General features: G+C 40.5%; 1 protein-coding gene across 2 annotated transcripts in view; it reads left to right on the forward strand.

The window, feature by feature from the left end:
* The window catches only part of Thsd7b (thrombospondin type 1 domain containing 7B), an 898652-nt gene that overhangs the window by 315899 nt on the left and 560620 nt on the right, over positions 1-22133 (forward strand). For both annotated transcript variants that reach the window (XM_039090425.1, NM_001191669.1), the window contains one exon: positions 14888-15136. In XM_039090425.1, the coding sequence (XP_038946353.1) occupies positions 14888-15136 (249 nt within the window). The remainder of the gene's footprint in view (positions 1-14887; positions 15137-22133) is intronic.

Below are 22133 nucleotides of genomic sequence, written 5' to 3' on the forward strand. Positions count from 1 at the left end.
CTATTAAGAAGGGTGTCGTTTCCCTAATTTCTTTCTCAGCTTGTTTCTCTTTTGTGTAGAGGAAGGCTACTGATTTATTTGAGTTAATTTTATACCCAGCCACTTTGCTGAAGTTGTTTATCAGCTTTAGTAGTTCTCTGGTGGAACTTTTGGGATCACTTAAATATACTATCATATCATCTGCAAATAGTGATATTTTGACTTCTTCTTTTCTGATCTTTATCTCCTTGACCTCCTTTTGTTGTCTGACTGCTCTGGCTAGAACTTCAAGAACTATATTGAATAACATGCAGGGATGGTTTAATATATGGAAAACCATCAACGTGATCCATTATATAAACAAACTGAAAGGACAAAACCACATGATCATTTCATTAGATGCTGAGAAAGCATTTGACAAAATTCAACACCCCTTCATGATAAAAGTCCTGGAAAGAATAGGCATTTCTTGAATCTTGAGTAAGGCTGTTAGCCACCAAACCCAAGAAATCCTAATGTCTGCACTCCCAAGGAAGTGTGTGTGTGTGTGTGTGTGTGTGTGTGTGTGTGTGTGTGTATGCGCCTGCCTAGGTGTTTGCCCCTTTAATTTTAGTGTTTGCCCTGTAGGATGTTCCCTGTGATTCTTGGAGCTATGATTCTCTCTATCTGTTGTTAATTGTGAGGTAACCTTCATGAAAGGCAACATTCATGGAAAAAGGTCCCTAAGGGCCAAGTCTTCCAGGAGCTTTTAGCTGTCCACACTGTCCCTTGATCGACAACTGTTAGCGTTTCCTGCTCTGGAACGGCTGCAGGGTTAGCTTCAGCTTCTGCTTTTTCTTCAAAAGGCTGTGTTTTGTTTTCCTCTGCTACTTGCCTCTCCAATTTTGGGGTCAATTAATCACCTTTGAACATTACTTCATGATGGATCTAAGAAGGATGGTTGTTTGTCCATCTGTGCTACTTCTATGTCCAAGTCCCTTTTCTGCCTTGATGGACACCAGAAATTCCTGCGATCTGTTTAACATTTAAGGCAGCATATTGAACCAGAGCAGCCCTCTCCACATCATGTCATGAAATCATATCTCATGAACATTCATTGTGTTTAATCATCCATGGTTCTGAGAGGCCTCATGTACTGCCATGGCATGATCAAGCTGTTAGGAAAGATGGTGTTAGTAAGGGCATTTCTGCTGCTCCACCTTCTACAGCCGAGACAGAGAGTTGCCATAGGAAGCCATTCACCCTTCTGGGTGACAGAGCTGTTTTCTTTCTTCCCTACTTGTGAAACTGTGCTGGCATTGTCTCACAGGAGTTTGATGGAAAGGTTGAAATACATCTTCCCAAAGAAGTGCCTTTCTTTCCTTACTTCTTCCTTCCTCCCTTCCTCTTTAGTTTTATATATGTCACGCATTAATTATAATTAAGTATGAATTGGTTTTATAAAGCCATTTTCACACATGTGCAGAGTACATTTTGATCATTTGCACCCTCCCTTTCTGCCACTCTTCTCCCTTTACTCCTGATGATTCCTGTGCTCTTTCTGTAATCCACATTCAACCTTCACATCTGGTTTTTGTTTGTTTCCCTCACTCCATGAGTCTAATTACAGTTACTGCAGGAAATGGGTAATGGGTTATTTACAGGAGCCTGGGCTACTTACCTGCGACCATACCACTGAAAAAAAAATGTCCCTTCCTCCCACAGCAACCATCAACTGCCTCTCAATCCTTAGGGAGGGGTGGTGATTGTGAGTCCTCCCTCTCCTATAATGGAATATCAACAGGCCAGTCTTAATGTAGGTGATCACAGCTGTGGAGAAGGGTCACAGTGCCCTGGCCATGTCATGCTACAGTACATCACGGTCCCCTAGGTGAACCTTTAAGTTTCTCCTAATCCACGTGCTTTGTCTAAATGTAAAAATCTGCTTTTACTCTCCTCTGCGTCTGGCTTCAGTCCGGCTGCTTTTCTGCTGGTCTCTGGAAGGCCACAGGGTCAGGAGTGTTGCATTTCATCTATTTTGACTGTGATACCTGTTAGCTTTTGTGCCTACAGCATAGGAAAAACCTGTCTCCGCTTCTGTAATGCGGTTCCTACAGGGCTTTGCTGAAAGTCACTTTCTCGGTCTAGGACACAGCTTTAATGGATGCCCTTTGCTGGCCATCACATCGACCGCCTTGTCCTTCAATAAACTCCCCCAGCGATTTTCCCTTCACGTCATATCTGCAGCAGAGATGCAGGGCATGGTTCTCCCAGCTGTCCTGGGCCCAATCATTAATTCCCCTCTTGGATTTCTGTCTTTCTTAATGATCTATTTATTTCCTTTCTTGTGTATGGGTCTTTTACTTGCCTGTGTGAAAGTGCATCACATGTGTCCAGTCCTCACAGAGGCCGGGACAGGATATGGGATCCATTGGAACTGGAGTTAGAGATGGTTGGAGCTGCTGTATGGGTGCTGGGTGCTAAACTTGGGTCCTCTGAAAGAGCAGTAAGGTTTCTTAACCACTGAGCCATCTCTCCATTCTCCAAATCTTTTGGTTTTAATGGTCTCATCGCACCTCCTACATTTTCTCCTTTATTCTGATGAGACTGTCTTTCACTTCCATCATTCCCTTTAAAATTCCTGTCAGATAGCCTGTCAGTCCTCTCTCTCTAAATGGCTACTGGATTTCTGTAATACCTTAACTGATGAAATGGAAAGGTCTGTTGTGCTTTTGTCTTTATTTTACCTTTTATTACCAGAGTAGAGGTGGATCTGTGTTAAGAAATAGGAGTTGGGCAGCGGTGGCACATACCTTTATTCCCAGCACTTAGGAGGCAGACAAATATAGATCTGAGTTTTAGGCCAGCCTAGTCTAGAGAGTGAATTTCAGGATAGCAAGAGCTACACAGAGAAACCCTGTCTCAAAGAAAACATTGATTAGCCTTAGCCAGGCAGTGGTGGTGTATGCCTTTAATTACAGCACTTAGGAGGTACAAGCCAACGCGATCTACAAAGCAACTGCCAGGACAGCCAGGACTTCACGTCCAAAACCAAAACCAAAACCAAAACCAAAACCAAAACCAAAACCAAACCAAACCAAAACCAAACCAAACCAAACCAAACCAAAGAAAACCAACCCAACCCTACCAAACCAAACCAAACCAACCCAACCCAAACCAAACCAACCAAACCAAACCAAACCAAACCTAACCAAACCAAAACCAAACCAAACCAAACCAACCTAACCCAACCCAACCCAACCCAACCCAACCCAACCAAACCAAACCAAACCAAACCAAACCAAACCAAACCAAACCAAAGAAAACCACAGACAAACAAACAAACAAACAAAGGAACTACAGAAAAAGCAAGTGTATTTATTAAAAACAACAACCAATAGATTTTGTGTGTGTGTGTGTGTGTGTGTGTGTGTGTGTGTGTGTGTAAACTCAAATGAATTTATTTAACTTTTATTTTGATCCAGAAAACATTTGGTCTGGGCATTCTTTTAAGACCCATGCTCATTTGGACCATAAAATTTTCAAACCACTTTAGTTGAATAAATACATATGATATCTCTGGAGAGGAACAGCTGAAGGATGATATATTTCAGGATTATAAAAAGAACCATCACCTCAAAATTTCAGATCTAATTGTTACTTTGTTTATTTTTATGTGTGTCGCCAAACTCTAGTTAGAAACACGTTTCCCCTCCCTCTTCCTCAAACATAAACCTTGACTGCATTCACACCTTGTTTTAACCATTTGTTCTTGGAAAGTTCCCGAGGCCCTATGATTTCCTCTTGGGTTACCAAGAACAAGAGTGGAAGATAGTTATTTTTTTTTACTATATCTTTACTTTTAGATCTGTTTTTCTTCCTCACCCATATTGATGTAATTTAATTTTTAATGTACTGGACATAAACAAGGTTTTTGAGAGTATTTTGCAGGTGCTGTGAATATTAGTCCTCTTTCTCTTGGGTGGGATATTTGGCAAATATCATGAAACCGAGCTCACTTAGAGACCAGTTTTCCTGTTGGCCTTTAGTTTGGAAGAAGGGTGAAGGGCAGGAATCACCCATCATTATTTTTCGGCAATGACAAGTCCTCATGCCTCGGCACTGGTTTATGCAGCTGGGAAGACATTCAATTCCCTCACATTTACACTTATTTCCTCTTCTTCGCCACTTGTCTCTTACTTCTCTTTTGTCAGTGATGTATGCATGATGAATATTTTTTAAAACAACAAAATTGGACCTTGATATTAAAGTTTTTTTTAACACAATAAGTTTTGGTCATTTTGTTCTGCTCCCCCAGTTCCTCTTAAATCCTTACCAGCACCCAATTTCGTGTTCTTTCTGTACCTTGATTTTTCAACTGAGTAAGCTACTCTGTGTTTTTTAAGAGACAAAGAGAGGCCATGTGCCTTTAAGTGGGAATGCGCTCCTCCCTGAGGTTGCCTACACTTCTGCTGTGTTTGTTGGTGACATCTTTTCTCCCTCCCTACCTCTCAGAATTAGAGATTTGCTAGTTTACCACATTGGGAAGGATGGATTCTTCCTAGCTCTTCTTTTGTTTATTCCTCTCATGGAATCGATTCTTTACTACCTAATCGTTGGGGTGGTTTTCTTCCTCAGGATACAACATTTGTTCATGTGTGCTTTGCTGGTTGGATGTCCTGAACCGCTTTCATCTTGGAATAGCCTTATTACTTCATAAAATTTAAAAGATAACTTTACTAGACAGAGAAACATTGACTGGAAGTTATTTACTTTTGGGGCTTGAAATATATCACCCCATTCATTCTGCTGAGAGCTGATAAGCAATCTGTTATCGCTCTAGTGTTTCTGTCCTTTTATGTAAGCTGCCATTTCCCTTTATACTTCTTCATATTGTCATGTTTGCTTTGTATTTGGACATCTTGACTATGACATTACACGGAGAGACGATTTTCTGGTCAAGTCTATTTGAAGCTCTACATGCTTCTTGTATTTGGATGTCTGTTCATTTCTCAAAGGTGGAGTATTTCTTGCTGCCCTTCCATTGAAACCACTTGTGGGTTTAGTCATTGCCCTGGCTCCTTCTCCTCACCTGATGTAGCATTGTGGTAGCCTTTTCAACAGATATAGGAGCAGTTAGAAGTTGTTGTAATGCTCACTGTCTTTACATAACTGTTTTTATTTTCCTATGCCATCCAGTATGAAATCCTTGCCCCTGCTTTATGTGTTCTAGTCATGGTGTTTCACTTGTCAGTTTAATTTTAATTTTATTGATTGAGATTCATTTCCAGCATGTCTGTTAATATATATTTTTCTACTGTATGACTTCTTGAGCCTGTTTTTTATTATTGTATTATTATAAGCATGTCTTCTGAAGAATAACTTCCCAGACATATAGTGAAAAGAGAGATCTATACAAACCATGTTAGATATTCCCATTTTTTTCCTTCACGGCAGCATTAATGTGTCAAGATTCCAAATGTAATTACTTTGGCCAAGTACTTTTGATCATTAAAAATAACATTCACAGGTAGCAATGATTAAAGTCTCTAGAAAGGAGTAAAGGGGGACATTGTTATATTACTGGGAGGGAGGGAGGGAGGGACAGAGAGGCAGATTATACAAATACACAGAGATAGAGAAGGACAGAAACAAATAAAAAGAGAGACATACACACAGAGACAGAAAGACAGAGTGACAGAGCGACAGAGAGAGAGGCAGGCAGGCAGTTAGGCAGACTCTGGCCATAATCTGTCTCTGAGAGTGCCGTGCAGGGGTAACGCAAAGATTAACTTTCTTTCCTTCTCCATGTGTTTGGAGAGGGGTTGATGTGGAGGAAAGGATTTCAGCTAAGACCTAACCATTGTCACCCAAAGGTGAAGCCAAAAATAGGCTTTTAAAATGTAACCGTAGCATGTAATAAATCCATGTTTATAACAGCAGGAAGAGTTTCACGGTTGTGAGCTAGGCAAAACCCTGAAGGTGAACTAGTCAGCAGCTAGTTAATTTTAGCTGTGACTGCTCTCTCATTTTCCTGTTTTCTTATTTAGACATCTCTTCTTCATGAAGTCCTTATGGCTTTTTCTCACCTCAGCACCTTCGTCGTTACACACACCCTCTACTCTGTATCCATCCATCATTCTTAGTATTCTGTCTGAGAAATTTGGGGAAGATAATATCTCTTCTATCCTGTGACTTGTACTACATTTTAAATCTCAGCTGGATAATGTTTCTAGTGACAGGAAATGATCATAATACTTCACCCATTCCAGTGTACTATGATATCACAGTGAGGATATTCCTTCTGGAGAATTTAATGCCTCAGTATATCCGCACACTTACATCTGTGTCTACAGAGCAATCTCTGTTCCCTAGGAGCAACCATGTAGCACATAAAACAGAAGTTCGTACTGCTATTTCAGCATTGCAGGGTGATTCTGGGTTTATTATCTATTGAAAAAAATTTAAATTGTATGTATCGTAATAAGAAATTAAGAGGAATTTTTTTATGGCTTGGTTCCATTGAGCATTAGAGAGTCAAAAGCTTGGCATTCCACACAGTGTTGCATTGTTACTAAACAGTGAGCTTACTTAGGTCAATATGTTTTTAAAGTGAGAAATGCATCAGGTTAATTTTGTAAGAAAGAACATTTAAACAATATTTAAAAAGTCTCAGAAAAAAAAAAGACTTCCAGTCACCCTAAGTGTTTTTCTTGGGAAGTTAAAGTCACTTTGCATTGTGAAAATCACCTTCTACAAAGTGTTTCTTCATGAAGTCCTTATGGCTTTTTCTCACCTCAGCACCTTCGTCGTTACACACACCCTCTACTCTGTATCCATCCGTCATTCTTAGTATTCTGTCTGAGAAATTTGGGGAAGATACTATCTCTTCTATCCTGTGACTTGTACTACATTTTTAAATCTCAGCTGGATAATGTTTCTAGTGACAGGAAATGATCATAATACTTCACCCATTCGGGTTTCATAACTTTATTGTGAAAATCATTTTTTGGATTTTTTATTGGATATTTTTTATTTGTTTACATTTCAAATATTATCCCCTTTCCTAGTTTCCCAACCATAAGCCCCCTATCCCAATCCCCCTTCTTCTATGAGAGTGTTCCCCAAACTAACCACCCAGCCCTTCCTACCTCCCTGCCCTGACATTCCCCTATACTGGGGGGGGGGTGTCTGACCTTGGCAGAACCAAGGGCTTCTCCTCCCATTGGTGTCCAACAAGGCCATCCTCAGCTACATATGAAGTTGGAGCCATTGGTCTGTCCATGTGTGCTCTTTGGATGGTGGTTTAGTCCCTGGGATCTGTGCTTGGTAGGTATTGTTGTTCTTATGGGGTTGCAAACCTCTCCAGCTCCTTCAATCCTTTCTCTAATTCCTCTAATGGGACCCCTTTGTCAGTTCAATGGGTGGCTCAAGCATCTGCCTCTGTATTTGTCATGCTCTGGCAGAGCCTCGAGGATACAGCTATATCAGTCTCTGTTCAGCATGCAACTTTTGGCATCAGCAATGTTGTCTGGGTTTGTCAGAATCTTATAGTGGCTAGTGATGATCATTTGCAGCCATGTTCTTCAACCTTCCTAATGCCATGACCCTTTAATCCAGTTCCTCCTGTTATAAAGATCCCCAACCATAAAGTTATTTTTATGCTACTTCGTAATGGTAATTTTGCTACTTTTATGGCCCATAGCCTAAATAGCTATGTTTTCTGGTGTTCTTTCGGAGTCATGACCTAAATATTGATCACCATTGATTTAAAATGATGTTCTTAACGCTCTTGAATTTGCAAGGACCTTGGTGCATGCAGGCTTTCTTTTAAATTGTCATCCTCAACGTATTTTGGGTGTTCCTAATAGATGGCAGGTATCAAGTCAGCAAAATAGACACATCACATACAATCTCCTGGTCTGTCTTTCCTTGGTCCTAGCACAGCTCTCCATTCTCATTTTTATTCCTTGGTGTTATTGTCATGACATGATATTTCAAATGTTCCCCAAGTTATAATCTGGTAGCTGTAGAAGTGCCCTTTCCCTTGCTTTTATGTCACAATTTGAGTAATCTGCTGCTGTGTGGATAGCAGGATTTCTTGAATGGAGCAGCCATACTTTGGAATAGCCCAGGATCTGCTTCACCAGGATCTCCAAAAATGACTTCTTAGTTGCAGATTCATTGCCAAAAAAATTCCTTTTGACCATAAAGTTACTTTGGGGGTATTAAATTCTATAAACTGATATTGTGCAATTTAGAACAAAGTGAAAGGAAATGGAAAAAGGTTTTCAATTAAAGTTTTTCCTCATACATTTTAATTACTTTAATCCACACTTTTTTAAACCATGTATGAGGTAGATTTAAATGTAGGGATACAATGATTTAATAAAGTAGATCATTTTGTGACTTTTGCAAGGCATGCAACTTTTCAGATTTCCAGTTAAATACAGCAAAATGAACACAACACATTTTTCTTCTGTATTCTGGACCCCTGTTTACATAATAGCAAATGAATACAAGAGTAAACTCTCAAGGTAAAAATGGAAACTTTCCTTTATGTGGAAGACACATGGAGTGATTCAATTTATACATGCTTTGCATTAAGCATATTCTGTGTGTTTGCTACGTTTCACATTCCAGGGCCCATGGGAAAGTATTTCATCAAGCATGTTTAGGTCAGTGTCCTGAGTGACCCTAGACAAATTTCACTCCCTCCTCTTCTGCTTTGAAGGGGACCTTGGAAGCCACTAATGTATACCAGAAGGTGAATCTTCAAAATTGACAGAGAATGCGGGCTGAGGCGAGAAGAGTAGCTTCACCAGAGTAGAACAACCTGCTACAGACTTTCATAAATAAAAACAACAGAATAAATACATAACTGGGGTAAAGGGAGATGGTTATTTTGACAAAACATTGAGGTGTGAGCTTTCTTGGTTGTTCCAGCTTAGCCTATTCTGTCTTAACACAGGCTCCTTGAAAGCATTGGGGTTTACAGGCACTAACTAGCACACAGAATGCTTCCAATGACACATGCACAGAAAATAATCTCTGTACCTGAAGAATGCAAGCTATGTGTGTTAAGTATTGTTCTGTGGTCCTAACCGTCTAGTAGAGATTCATAGTGTTGACAAGAGTATTCTCTTCCCTAGTGAATCTCTGGGTTGGAGCTTAATGGTAGAATTTCTAACTAATATGCAGAAGGCCCTGAGTTGTATCTCTAGTATCATAAAAATGAAAAAAAAAATAGTTGCTTTAGTCAGCATTTATGAGCCAACACACGCATGCATGCACACAGGCACCTGCACTCACACATGCAAATGCATATGTACACACACTTGTACACACACGTGCACACACATGCATGTAAACATACACACATGCACACGCACATGCACATGCATGGACACACATGAGCACACACAGACACACATGCGCATGCGCACACTCATGCATGCATGTATGCACACATGCACATACCACACACATACATGCACATATACCTCTATACCTAAAGCTCGGGATGGGGCATACTTGTCTGGACAAAGGAAACCTGAGAGGTTAGGATTGGGGAAGACGCTAGGGAAACGATCTGGTCATTGCATGGTCAGTTGATGGTGATGTTTACCCTTCTGATGAGAACCATGTATTATCTAGACCAACAGCATTTACTGATACAAGTGTGAAGCTGTATTATTCTGGATCTCTCTTCTACCCGTATATGCATATGTGTGTATGATGCCACTTTTTAAATTTGATTGGATTGGAAGACAAATTCACCAGAGTCTAAAGATAGTTTAAAATCTTAAAATGAGGAAAGGACTGGAGTTTCTTAGGGAAATCACATGCATTTTTACCTGCTTCTGGAAGTTTCGGTATTCCTTTGCTTGTGGACCTGTATCATTACAGCCTCTGCTATCCTCAAATCCCATTCGACTTTCTGTCTGTTCTTTTAGGCTGGCATTACTCTCCGCCCGCTTGGATTTTCATAATGGGGCCCTTACACTAACTATATGTGCGATATTCTCTGGGCATGTGAACTTTTAGGTTCATAGACACACTAAGAAACAGGGTGTGGCGATTAAGGGAGTTTTCGTCACCCTAGCTGTATGGGCCAGGTCACAAGTCAGGAAGTCTGTGTTATCAACAAGTCCTTGGTAATCTGGAAAACACCAAAAACTGAGGGCAGACAAGAAAGAAAAAAATGCCAATGCTTCTAATCAGAATGTGGAAGTTACTTGCTGAAGCAAACCACAGGTCTAATCTCAAAGCGAAAAAGTGACGGCTCACTCTAGAGGCAAATGTGAGAGACCATGGCCTAGAAATAAGGATTCGGGTTGACCTGAGTACCGTGCTCTCATACGGAAGTAGTTCGCGATACTTTAGTTGCTGAGCAAAGAAAGGACATCTCTGTTGCAGGTTTTAGATTCTATTTGGTGGCATTCTTAACTTGGTGGGTGATACAGTGGTTTACTACAAACATATTGTGAGTGTTTGTTTTGTTTTGTTTGTGTTATAGTCACAGGAATGGGTTAGACATAGGGATGCGACTCAACTCAGGGATGGGTTAGAGATAAAGATGGGATTCAGCTCTGGTCTACAACATCCTAACTCTCCAAAAAATCCAGACATTTGGCTTTGTAGGATCCTTAACACAGGAGCAGCTGACTTCTCTTCTCACTCTCCTCGCCCCCTAAGCTCCTTTGACGCTCACTGCACATCTTTACATCCTGAGTCCGCATGCTGCTGCAATGTCTGTTCAGTACCAACATATGCACAGAGGTTCTGTGTCTCATCCTGTCAAAGCAGGCAAGATAAGCAAGTGTAACCAAAAGTACCCCAATAGGAAATGAGCCCTAAACAAGTCCTGTGTATTAGAACAGTACTCAGAAATAAAATTTAACTGGAGCACTTCTGTGTTATCATCATTGATAGACAGAGCAGCATTTATGCATATATATATATATATATATATATATATATAATATTCAAGCAAACATGTAAAACTCTGCGGCACTACTGTATATTATTTAAGAACACATTGCTACTTAATGAAAGTATGAGACATGACATGAAATAGTATAATTCAGTTTGAAAATGATACTTCTAGACAACAGAAACGGAGGTAGGCTTGCAGTGGACATGAGACTTGTGGGTTTGTGTTTACTTAAGGGCATCTGGATGAACTATTTAGTCTTATTAGAAAGCTATAGAATCTTTTTATCCCCCTCTTATTTAAAAAATATTTAGTAGATTTAAAGCAGCCCTAACAGCAGGGCTAATGACTTAAGGTACCTCACTAATGACTTTTATTTTGTAACACCTTCTGTTAATCTGTAAGCATAAACATGTCCTTACATTTCCAGAGGAGGCTGAAAACTAGGGGAGTTTTTAAGTTACAACGATTCCCTTTACAGCTGAGTACTTGCAAGGTAATTTACAGATGACAGCATGATCTATAAATGTCAAGCGGGCATAATTATCACAGCATCTCCACTTGGAGAGACGAATCCTCAGCTTACGCCTGTTTCATTAAAAAGGCACACGGCCTTCTATGAAAGGATCGATTCCTGTTTCAGTGCAGGCAGGAGTGTTCATTGTGTGCTGTTGTTTATAGGGTGATTCCACCCACACGAAAGGTCAGCACAGATCTAGGGGTGGGGAGTGCGTGGATCATGTCACATTGCCTTTTTTCTTCTGCAGATAGTGAACCCCAGTAGACCAGAGACTAACTGCACGCAGGCATCAGGGTCCAGATATTTATGATGTTCCAATTACAAGGTCAAACTACAATATGGGAATAGATATGGTGCCTTTAAATAATATTTAATAACAAAAACAACAACAACAATAATAATAATTTAACCTTGGGATACAATCTTGTAAAAGCTATATCTAAACCAGACCAATACACATTCAAAGAGATATAATCCTTTTATTAAAATATAAATAAAGCAAGAGATTTGGGGTCTTTTACAAAATACTCAAGGCTTAATGCAACCCTGCCATGTCCATGTTCATTGGCTCAGTGAGGCCAGCACACCTGCAAGCTGCTGATCTCTACCTGTCTCCACTCCTCTGCACTGTGATTATAAGCATTCACCACCATCCCTGAATTCACATCATGGATAGAACTTGGGCCCGCATGCTTGTTCTACTAGGGTGTTACTGACTGAGGCACTTCCCTGGGCCCTGAATCTTTTCTTATGTAGGGGAAAGGAAAGCCATTTTCTAAAACCACAAATGACTTGAAAGAGTTGAATAGATTTTTGGATCTCTTTGCTTGAACTGTCAGGGGAAATGCCATGCATTTGGTTGATAAACAAAAGAAATAGAAAATCTGGAACCTGGGCATCCAAGACCACGGTGTGGTTTTAGGGTTTCTTTCTCTTCTCCCTCTAGAACTTGGTCGCACACAGCCTTTGTCTCTCTCTTCTCAGTGTGCGCTCATCCCCCCCCCCCCAATATGCTTCCCTCTTTATCTTCTAAATGTTCTAATGTTCAAGTTCTAAATTTCTAAATTTTCTAAATGTAGTTTAAACAATGACACGCGGGATACAACCTTCATCTGATATCACCTAAGAATGTGACATTAACCCTCAGTGGCTTAACAAAGCATATGGATGTGGAAAAATATCACTACAAACTGCCCACTGGTATAAGAAACCGCAAGAATGTTTTCTTCTGCACCCTGCTTCGTCTAAGTGCTAGACGCCCTATTTACATATCTTTCCAAGTTACAAACCTCAAACATTATGCCTGTGGATGGAGGGATCACTCTGTGCAGCCAGTATTCTGCCAGTCTATGTGGTCTTAACTTTGGGATCTAGTATTCAAACACTGACATATGTACATTTCTAAGAATACTACCCTTTTCCTCCCGAAATTTTGGGTACTTTCAACCTGAGTTAGGGGTGAGGGCTGATAATAAGGAGTTGAGAAAGACAAAGGGACAGGAGCTAATATGTGCAATACCATCTGTCTGAGACTGATTTTCTTCCACTCAGAATTGTTTCATCTCAATTAAATTAATGTTCTGTAGCCCGTAACACGAAATGTTTTCCTACATACTTTTATGAAAAGATTTATTGTATTTCAAATAACTTGTCCATGTGGAATGTATGCATGTGAGTGCATTTGTCTAGTGTGGCCAGAAAAGGGCACCATATCTCCTGGAGCTGGAGTTGCACAGACAGTTATGAGGTGTCTGACACAGGTGCTGGGAACTGAGCTCACATTCAGGCTCTTAGAGGGACTGCTGAGACATGGCTTGCCTCTCCGGTCCACTTTTGAAGAACCTCCCTACATCCTGTCTCCCCAGTTTCCTACTTGCACTTTAATATGTCAGCAAAACAAAGTGGGTTTTCACCTTTGCCCCGTGATGTTTCTAAACTTTAGCAACAAGGCTTGAGGGATTAGAGAAAGATTGATTTATAGCACTTACCAATTTTTATAGTATAAATACTCCCATTGTGGTCATTGTCTAAGTTATTGACACAAAGGCAAGTGGTTTGAAATTTAGCACTTGGGTCCAACTTACCATAGGTTCACATCCCAGTAGGATACTGGTATCTCAAGGTTTCAGGTGGACAATTCCCCTGGATGAAACAGTTTTATCCTAAATCTGAGGAGCTCCTATCTGCCTTTTGAAATCTCAGCACTGACAGCCTTCTCACCCTCTCTCGTGCGCTTCTCAGAAGTGTAATTGTCATGGTGTTGACTCCATCATCGTGTGTGTCTGCTCTAATGTGTCTGCTTTCCAGTCAGAGTCTGAACTATTTGATTCTTCTCAAACTTCACATGTGAAAATATTGATGCTAAGAGCTGAATAGTATGCAGAAGCATAATCAATAGCCCATTTAAAGAAGTATCTCAATGGTTCTAAGAATAGAGATCTTAGGCTAAAGCCTCTGATTGCCTTCATTTTACAGGGAAGAAATTACATAGGCTCTGTGAGTCCAAGTCCTTCTCTCTGCAAAGTGGGTATAATAAAATGTAACTCAGAACATTGCTGTGAGAGAGCACAGCCCAGGCCAAGTCAGTGAGTGTTAATAGTTTACATCATGAAGGGGACACTATGGGCAAGGGAAAAGTGTATCTTCTGTAGGCATCTCTCTAGGGTGAGGCAGTTTTGTTGCTACCCGTGAAACAGTAAGCATTATTAGTATTTTTCTTTGAGATGAGGCCTTACCTAGAACTCCTAATCTCAAAACATCCTCCTGCCTCAAACTCCTGAATAGATGGGGCCATAGGTATATTACACTGTTTGCCATAAGTTTATGTTCTAAATATTTAACATATACCATGGTTCTATCATGATATCTGTACCTTTCAAACAGCCCCATTAAAATGTCAAATTAGGGCAAGTGAGATGTCTCAGGATGTTAAAACACTGCTGTCAATCCCGACCCACAGGATTGGGAGGAGGGACCCAACTCCACAAAGCTGTCCTCTTACCTCTACATGTATGTCTTAGTACACACAAACACACAGACACACACACACAACACACACACAGAAAGACACACAGACACACACACACAGACACACCACACACACACACAGAGACAGGCACACACACAGATATATAGGCACACACACATACATACAGACACACACACACAGAGTCAGGCACACACACAGATATATAGGCACACACACATACATACAGACACACACACACACACACACACACACACCACACAGAAAGATACACAGACACACACACACAGACACACCACACACACACACACAGAGACAGGCACACACACATACATACAGACACACACACACACACACGAGAGAGAGAGAGAGAGAGAGAGAGAGAGAATCAAACTAAGTTTTAACTTTTTTATAGTAAGAATTTTATAATGCTGGTTGCATCTACTTAATCTACATTCAATTTTCTTTTCTGCTCTCATCCTTTCAGCCTTTGTATGCGAGATTCCTTCCCACTTACTGTCCAGCCTTGTGTGATGCCAAAGGACTGTGAGACTTCTGAATGGTCTCCGTGGAGCCCCTGCTCCAAGACCTGCCGTTCTGGGACTCTATCACCTGGAGTAAGGAGCAGGAGCCGGAACGTGAAGCATATTGCAATTGGAGGTGGCCAGGAATGCCCAGAACTACTTGAGAAAGAGACCTGCATTGCTGAAGGGGAATTTCTGCAACCATGTCCCAGGTATTTCACTCTTGAACATTTTAATAGCTAATTTTAATTTGATACCAAGTCTTTCTTTCTCAGTATAGATCTCCTTTACTTGGTGATGCAGTGCAGTGGCTTAAGAGCAGGGACATCACCATTCAAGTTCCATTCCCACAGCACTGATGCTACAAAATTCCCAAAAGTGCCTCAGTGTTTCTCATCCTCTGGTGCTTCAAGGAGTAAATGATGAAAGCGATCGTTACATTTACCTGGTGTAAAAGACACTTGTAAATAGTTGTCCCTAGTCCAGAGTCCGTTATAGCATGCCCACTGTGCAAATGAGGCTGTCAGCAGAGATATTAAACAGTCTCCTGGTGCTGCATTGCTAATGAGTTGCAGCGACCAAGTTCAGATCCTCTTCCGCTCCTGTATCTTTGCCAGTCTGTGCCACAACTTCTTTTCCAGAGTCCCTGGGGAGCCAGAAGATATTGGAAACTGGCTCACTGTCCATTATAAGCTGGATTCCAACATCTTTATATTCATTTGGGGGCTGGGGGAGGCTGTCTATATTGCATTTGGTAAAGGCTTCCAGGGTATTTCTTTCAGGCTGTGGGGTTGTTGTGAACTCCAAGCTCATAATGACAGAAATCCCTGAGGATGGTTGTCTACTGGGAAGTCTATTAGAGATAGAGAGATGTCCTGAACTCCCCGTTAGACATATATCTATTTACAGGAGACATTTTCCAGAGTTTCTTGTAGCCTCGAAGACATAAGGATGAGATTCCTGTTCCCAGAAAAATATTTAGCAGGGAAAAAATGATCTCCTGTATTAATCTATCATTTTGTGTGACAAACCCAACTTATACTCTTGGTTTTCTGAGCCCAGATAGCCATAAAACCTGGAGGTGAGCATGGCATTCCCCTAGTGTTGGTCTTCCACATAGGTAGGTGCTGTCTGAATCTTCCTTATTGTTAAATAAGGTGCATGCTGTAGAATTCAAAGATATATCTTTGTTACAAGATTTATAGCCTATTCATTAATTACTGTCTTGGTCAGTGTTGACTGAACACTCTCTGATGTTATCTATCTATCTATCTATCTATCTATCTATCTATCTATCTACCTACCTACCTACCTACCTATCTATCATATATCTATCATCTATCTATCTATCTATCTATCTATCTATCTATCTATCTATCTACCTATCTATCGTCTATCTATCTATCTATCTATCTATCTATCTATCATCTATCTATCATCTATCTATCTATCATCTATCTATCATCTATCTACCATCTATCTATCTATCATCTATCTATCTATCATCTATCTATCATCTATTTATCTATCATTAATTTTGCTAGGACTCCTGGATTGTTTTAAAATTTTATTATTTTTTAAAAGTTCTATGTAGATGTGTGCCTGTCTCCGAATTCATGCACTTTATTATCATTACCCATTGGAGCCAGAGAGGGCACTGGATCCTCTGGAGCTATTATATAAGTTCTTGGAACTGGACTCAGGTCCTCTGCTGGGACAACACACTCTTAAGCACTGAGACATCTCGGCGGCTCCAGACTGCTCGCTCCAGATTCTTATTACCCCTCACTTCAGTAGCACAGTGAGGTGCAGCTCATGGTCTTTTAGATATTAACCCCACAGAATCCACTGCATGTTGTCCATTTTACAGTCACCTTTTATAGCCCTGATTTAGAGGGAAAGATTGGCTTGCAGATGATGTAACAAGGATCTCTTTCTATTTCAGGGCTGGATATACTTGTGATCAGGTTTTATGTCCATCATTTATTCGCCTGGGCATCTCAAAAAAGCTACATATCTTCTCTAGCACACGCCCCTTGATACTGGGATTGTTAATTGTATCATTTGCATTATAGGACTGAAACAGAGACTGAGTGTGAAAATCCCAGGCCCAGTGCTTAGGACATAAAGACAGTAGAGAAGGAAAGCCATTGTCTTGCTGTTTTTAGCTATGATTTTATTCCTTTTGTAAAGAGAATCCTCTCTTTCCTTATACAACATATCAGTCATATAATGAACGATATTATTTCTTCTGTGTATTTTGGAAATCTTCTCTCATGGATGTCTAAGTCAGATTTTGTAATTGTGCGCAGGTAGGAATAGAATCTTGAGTTATTATCATATACTGTTGTGGCCTAGTAGTATAGCAAAGGCGTAACTGACACAAATGTGAAGGCTTCATAGAAGAGGAGGGTTTCTCATCCATTGAGACTTTCTGAGAATGACAGGGGTCACTCACTGTTACCAAGTTAGGATATGTATATCAGGACACACTTAACTTTATGTCAATCTTTACCAACAAACTAGGTTGGGACTGAGATAACTATGTACCCAAAGTTAGGGCCCTTAGGGATCTTCATTCAGTTGATATTTAATGTCTGGAAATACAGACTTGCAGGTTAGTCTGCTGACCAGCTGGCCCCCTAATTCTGCTGTTTCAACACTGGCCTGAGTTTGGCATTTATTTAGAAATAACAACAACAACAAAAAAAAATCTTTTCAAATGTCGAATCTACTGGGAATCAGCTTCTTGGAGGAATTACTTAAGTACCAACCAGCGTTGCCTGCTGAGAGCGATGTGTTAACTAATGTTTCTCCTTGGTTATAGGCAGGAAAACAAATGCACAACAACAGAGAAATCAGCATCAACCACTCTTCCTGTTTATCTGGGTTCTGGGCTGTGGCTTCTACCACAGGAAAGATACAGCACACAGCACAAAGGCTGTGCATCTCCCTTTGTTTCTCCTTTGACATTGGTGATTAAAATTCATTGTGAGCAATGAAAATGAAAACAAAAATCTATTAAGGGAACACAAATGCCCCTATCTCTGTCCCAGAATTCATGAGTGTCCACATACATCAAACAATTTAATTCACTCCGTTTTTTCCATAGCAGAAAAATACATGGTTCTGTGCATCGTCACATTGTTTTGATTAAACTCCCACATTGTAATTTGGCTTTGCCTTTCCTCTGTCTTTTCTGTAGAAAACATGTTCGATCATTAAATAAAGAAACAGAATTCTGATTCTGTGTCAAGCCCAGGGTTAAATGTAGGGAGACTTCATAGAACAGAACAGATACGTGCCTCTACCCTTATGGACACCAACTTCTGTTACATGAAAAACCAAACAAATAAAACTATATAAAATTTATTTCTGGTATATAATCTGTTGAAAAATATAATACTGATACTATGTAAAGAGAGAAACTTCTGGAATGCTATGATGTGCTTGGTCAGCACCGCTTACAGAATTAGTGTTAATAGAGAAATTTAATTTAAACAAGGTCTATTTGGGTTGGGTATATTATTTAAAGAAAGTGAATAATTAACCACTTTTGGAAAATAGGGGGTAGATTCTCCAAGGAAAGCAGGTGATGGGGAAGAGATTTAGTCGCTGCAAACACCTATTTTTCCCTGTGTAGTGTTGAGGATGCCTCAGCAGCCGGGCTCCACTGACTCACCACAGCTGTGACCAGTGTGTGTCAGTGCTTAGAGCATCAGTGTGCAGAAAAAGGCCTACCCAAAGGAGCCAGTTTAAAGGTGCTGCTGAGAATGGAACATGTTGGAAGTTGTGTAACTTAATTTAAAAGGAGATAAGAACTAGCCCTCTGTGCTTATAAGGGCACACTTTAGAACTAAGGGTTAGTGCTGTTCACACTTGTCTCATCTCAGGGGTGTGCTTCTGACACAGACTCAAGGACAGCCCAACCAGCACCCTTCTCCAGCCTCACACAGTCTGTAGCAGGTGTGTACTCTTCTCTTCTCCCCAGCTCCACGATAACATTAAACATATTAACTGAGGGTGAAAATTGTGGGAAGGGGATGAGTCTCCTTTTCACCTGTGACCTTGACTTCTGTGAGATTCTTCTCTACCATTGTGAATCACTTTCTGTCCTCAGACACTAAAGATATGCAATGCATAAAAATGCCTGGGGACTTTTTTTTTCTCCTGAGTTGCAGTGAACGTTCAAATTATTAGATCCACATGTCAATATTTTCAAACACTGTACAAGACAAGGCAACCTGTGTACTGAGAAGTCCTAGTAAAACCCAGGACAGGGGGCTGCTGTGCCTCAAGCTCCTCATGGCAAAGAATTAGGACAGAGTGACATTAGGAAGTAGCTGCGAAGAGAACCCCATTCTAGTGAAAGAACTTGGAATGATCACAGGAGGATGTTGAGAAAGAGTCACTTGCAATACATCTTTGTTAGGAATGACACCCCGCCAGCAACTTCTATCACCCATGGGTGGGAGACAAGTTTTCATATGGAAATGGCTGTTCCTTCTCTTACATAATCATTTAAAGTTGGCGACTGAATAGCAGGCAGCTCTGTGACATGGTGACAGTGATGAATGCTGAGGAAATCTCTTAGAAAGTTTCAAGGCAGAAGCTGCATGGCTAATGGTGCCACTTAGACCATGCAACATTACCACGGAAAAATTGCAATTTATTAAACATAGTTTCAATACCTTGGCCCAGCACAGAATAGATAGGTTCTGTAAAACTACCCTTCCCTCTTCATTGCTGGTATGTGTGAATTTATCCTTATTATGAGTAGGTTAGAAAGCATTGGCAAAAAGTCTGTCTGTGCAAACTCAGGCTGAGAGGCATTTCCAGGCTGCCACAGTCCCTCTTGATTTGCTCATTACATGGCTCCAGAGATCACCTCAGATATCCCCAACATCTCATTGAAGCTCAATTTTAGACTTTCTAGGTAAAAATTCTTTCTTTCCTCTAGTAAACTCTGGAGATTAGAATTTTGGGGATGACTACTGGAGCCTGCCAGAAATGTTAGGAAAAGTATGGATGAAAACCCAGCCTGACTGTTTGTTTCTTTGCCCTATGGCAAAACAAGGAAGTACTTTTGGGGCTATTTCTCTTCAAAACCTGCTTCAGTCTCTCACAAGGTTAATCGGATAGGAGGAAACAGAAAACATTGATTTGTTCATCCAGTGAATCTTGAAAAACATATTCTTCTAAACAGAATAGTACGAACACATTGTCTGTGAGCGCTTAGCAATGGTGTTTTCTCATGTGAACCCACACATTGGTAGGGTTTGCCTGCCTGCCTGCCTCCCTTCTTCCCTTTCTCCTTCCCTCCCTTCCTTCTTTCCTACTGTCCTTCCCTCCCTTCTGTCCTTCTCTCCCCTTATTTCCTTTCTTCTTTCCTTCCAAGAGTGCAGAGAAGAGTGTCTGTATCACACTCAATACTCACTAAACACTGGGTGAATGAACATCTGCTCAAATGCCAGAGGATCCTGAACAATATTTTACATTCATACAGTATTGCATGCATGCAGTTATCATATAATGTGTATGAGGCAAAGGAAGGTATTTCTGTAAAAAGAATCTGAAGTTAGTTCAATGAAGATGATCAGGTAGAAACTGCCCCAGACAGCGATGACTATAGAGAGCTTGCTTGTGCGGTCTCAGATGGTCTCCGCTGATATCACCTCTGATTTTTCCGGATTAAAAAGCTTCCGTTTTCATTGGCTGTAACCATTACCTCAGATAGGTTTAGGAGTGAGATCACAGTCTGGATTTGTTCACAACTTGGCTTCTAACACACATCGCCAATCGCACCTTTTAAATCTTCTCCCATTGATTTCTCTCAGTGCACCCAACACCCCGCACATAATACAAGCTCGATAAAGAGTTGTCAGCTAGATTAATGGATCCTTTCAGAAGGCATTGTTTCAGTTGCTTAAATTAAACAAATTTCTGCAGCAATTGAAAAGTAAAGGAGCCAAACTCTGGGACCCTAGAACACCATGGAGACTTGGTTTCAGAAACAAAAGAATTTTTTTAAGAATTTGAAATTATTTCCTCGGGACATTGGCACCTTTTTATTGGATCTATCTATTACTGGCGAATGTGGTTTCATGAGTCCTCCTGGACAGAAGATCTGTTCCCCAGTTAGTGTAAGGAAGTTAACGTACTGTTAAGTGCTGTGCATAACGATAGAAGTCTATTAATAATACATATGTGGAGTTTGGCTAGGAAAGCCATCTGCTGCAGAGCAGAGAGCCTTGCAATTTGGAGTAGCTTTCCATAATCAATAGTCCACTCTATCCAATAAAAAATTACTAGAGCATAAAATGTATAAAGGCTTGACCAGTTCTCTTATGTTGATGGTCTGTTCAGGAAAAAAAAAAGACAAGTTAATTCTTTTCCAAGTGCATTTATAACTTTCAAAGGACAACAGACATTACCATAAATTAGTCACGCTGCAGAGCACTGATTTTTAATATACGTCCACATTTAATTTGAATACCTTTCGCTGAAGTTTCAATTCCAGGAGTGTTTGCAAATCTATATGTGCTCAATCAAAACATGATCGCTAACTAATGCAATTATTCTCTCAATCTGTCATCATTAAATCACTTAAGATTCTCTCTCATGTTCTGGGCTTCACATCTCAACCATTGGAAGAGGGAGGGGGGAAGCCCATGCCTTAAGCAGCCTGAACCCTTATGAAAGTGTCAAAGCATAGAATTGAAAGGCCAGAGGCTGCAACAGAGGTTGTGTCTTGTGGCTCTTCTGATCACTTTATGACCCCCGATACAATGGAAATCTTTGAGGAACCAGTGCCGAGTGCATCTTCCTCTTTAATATTGCCTCTGTTCTTTAGGAGAGGCACAGATTTGGGGATTTTAAACTTCCCCTGCCTTTGTCTCTCAACGGAGGGGAGGGGATAGGTTTAGTTACAGAGTTCCCTGAGCTGGACACCACTCAGAAAATCATGCTGCCTGGGTTGTTTAATTCTTGGACTTCAAGTTGCCCTGTCCTAGCCTAGACATTTTTGTCTCTTGCATTTTGCATTAGAAATATATTTCTACACTTAAAAGATTCGTCTTTGAGTTAACATTAATATCTTTTACAATAGTTAATATTTTTATTCTTTGGAATTTACACAATGCATATTGACCCTAGGATCTATCCTGCCTCTCTCCAAGCCCTCACCCCAGTATCCTCACCCCCCCTTCT

This window comes from Rattus norvegicus, chromosome 13 (genome assembly GCF_036323735.1).
Source record: "Rattus norvegicus strain BN/NHsdMcwi chromosome 13, GRCr8, whole genome shotgun sequence".
Lineage (NCBI taxonomy): Eukaryota > Metazoa > Chordata > Mammalia > Rodentia > Muridae > Rattus > Rattus norvegicus.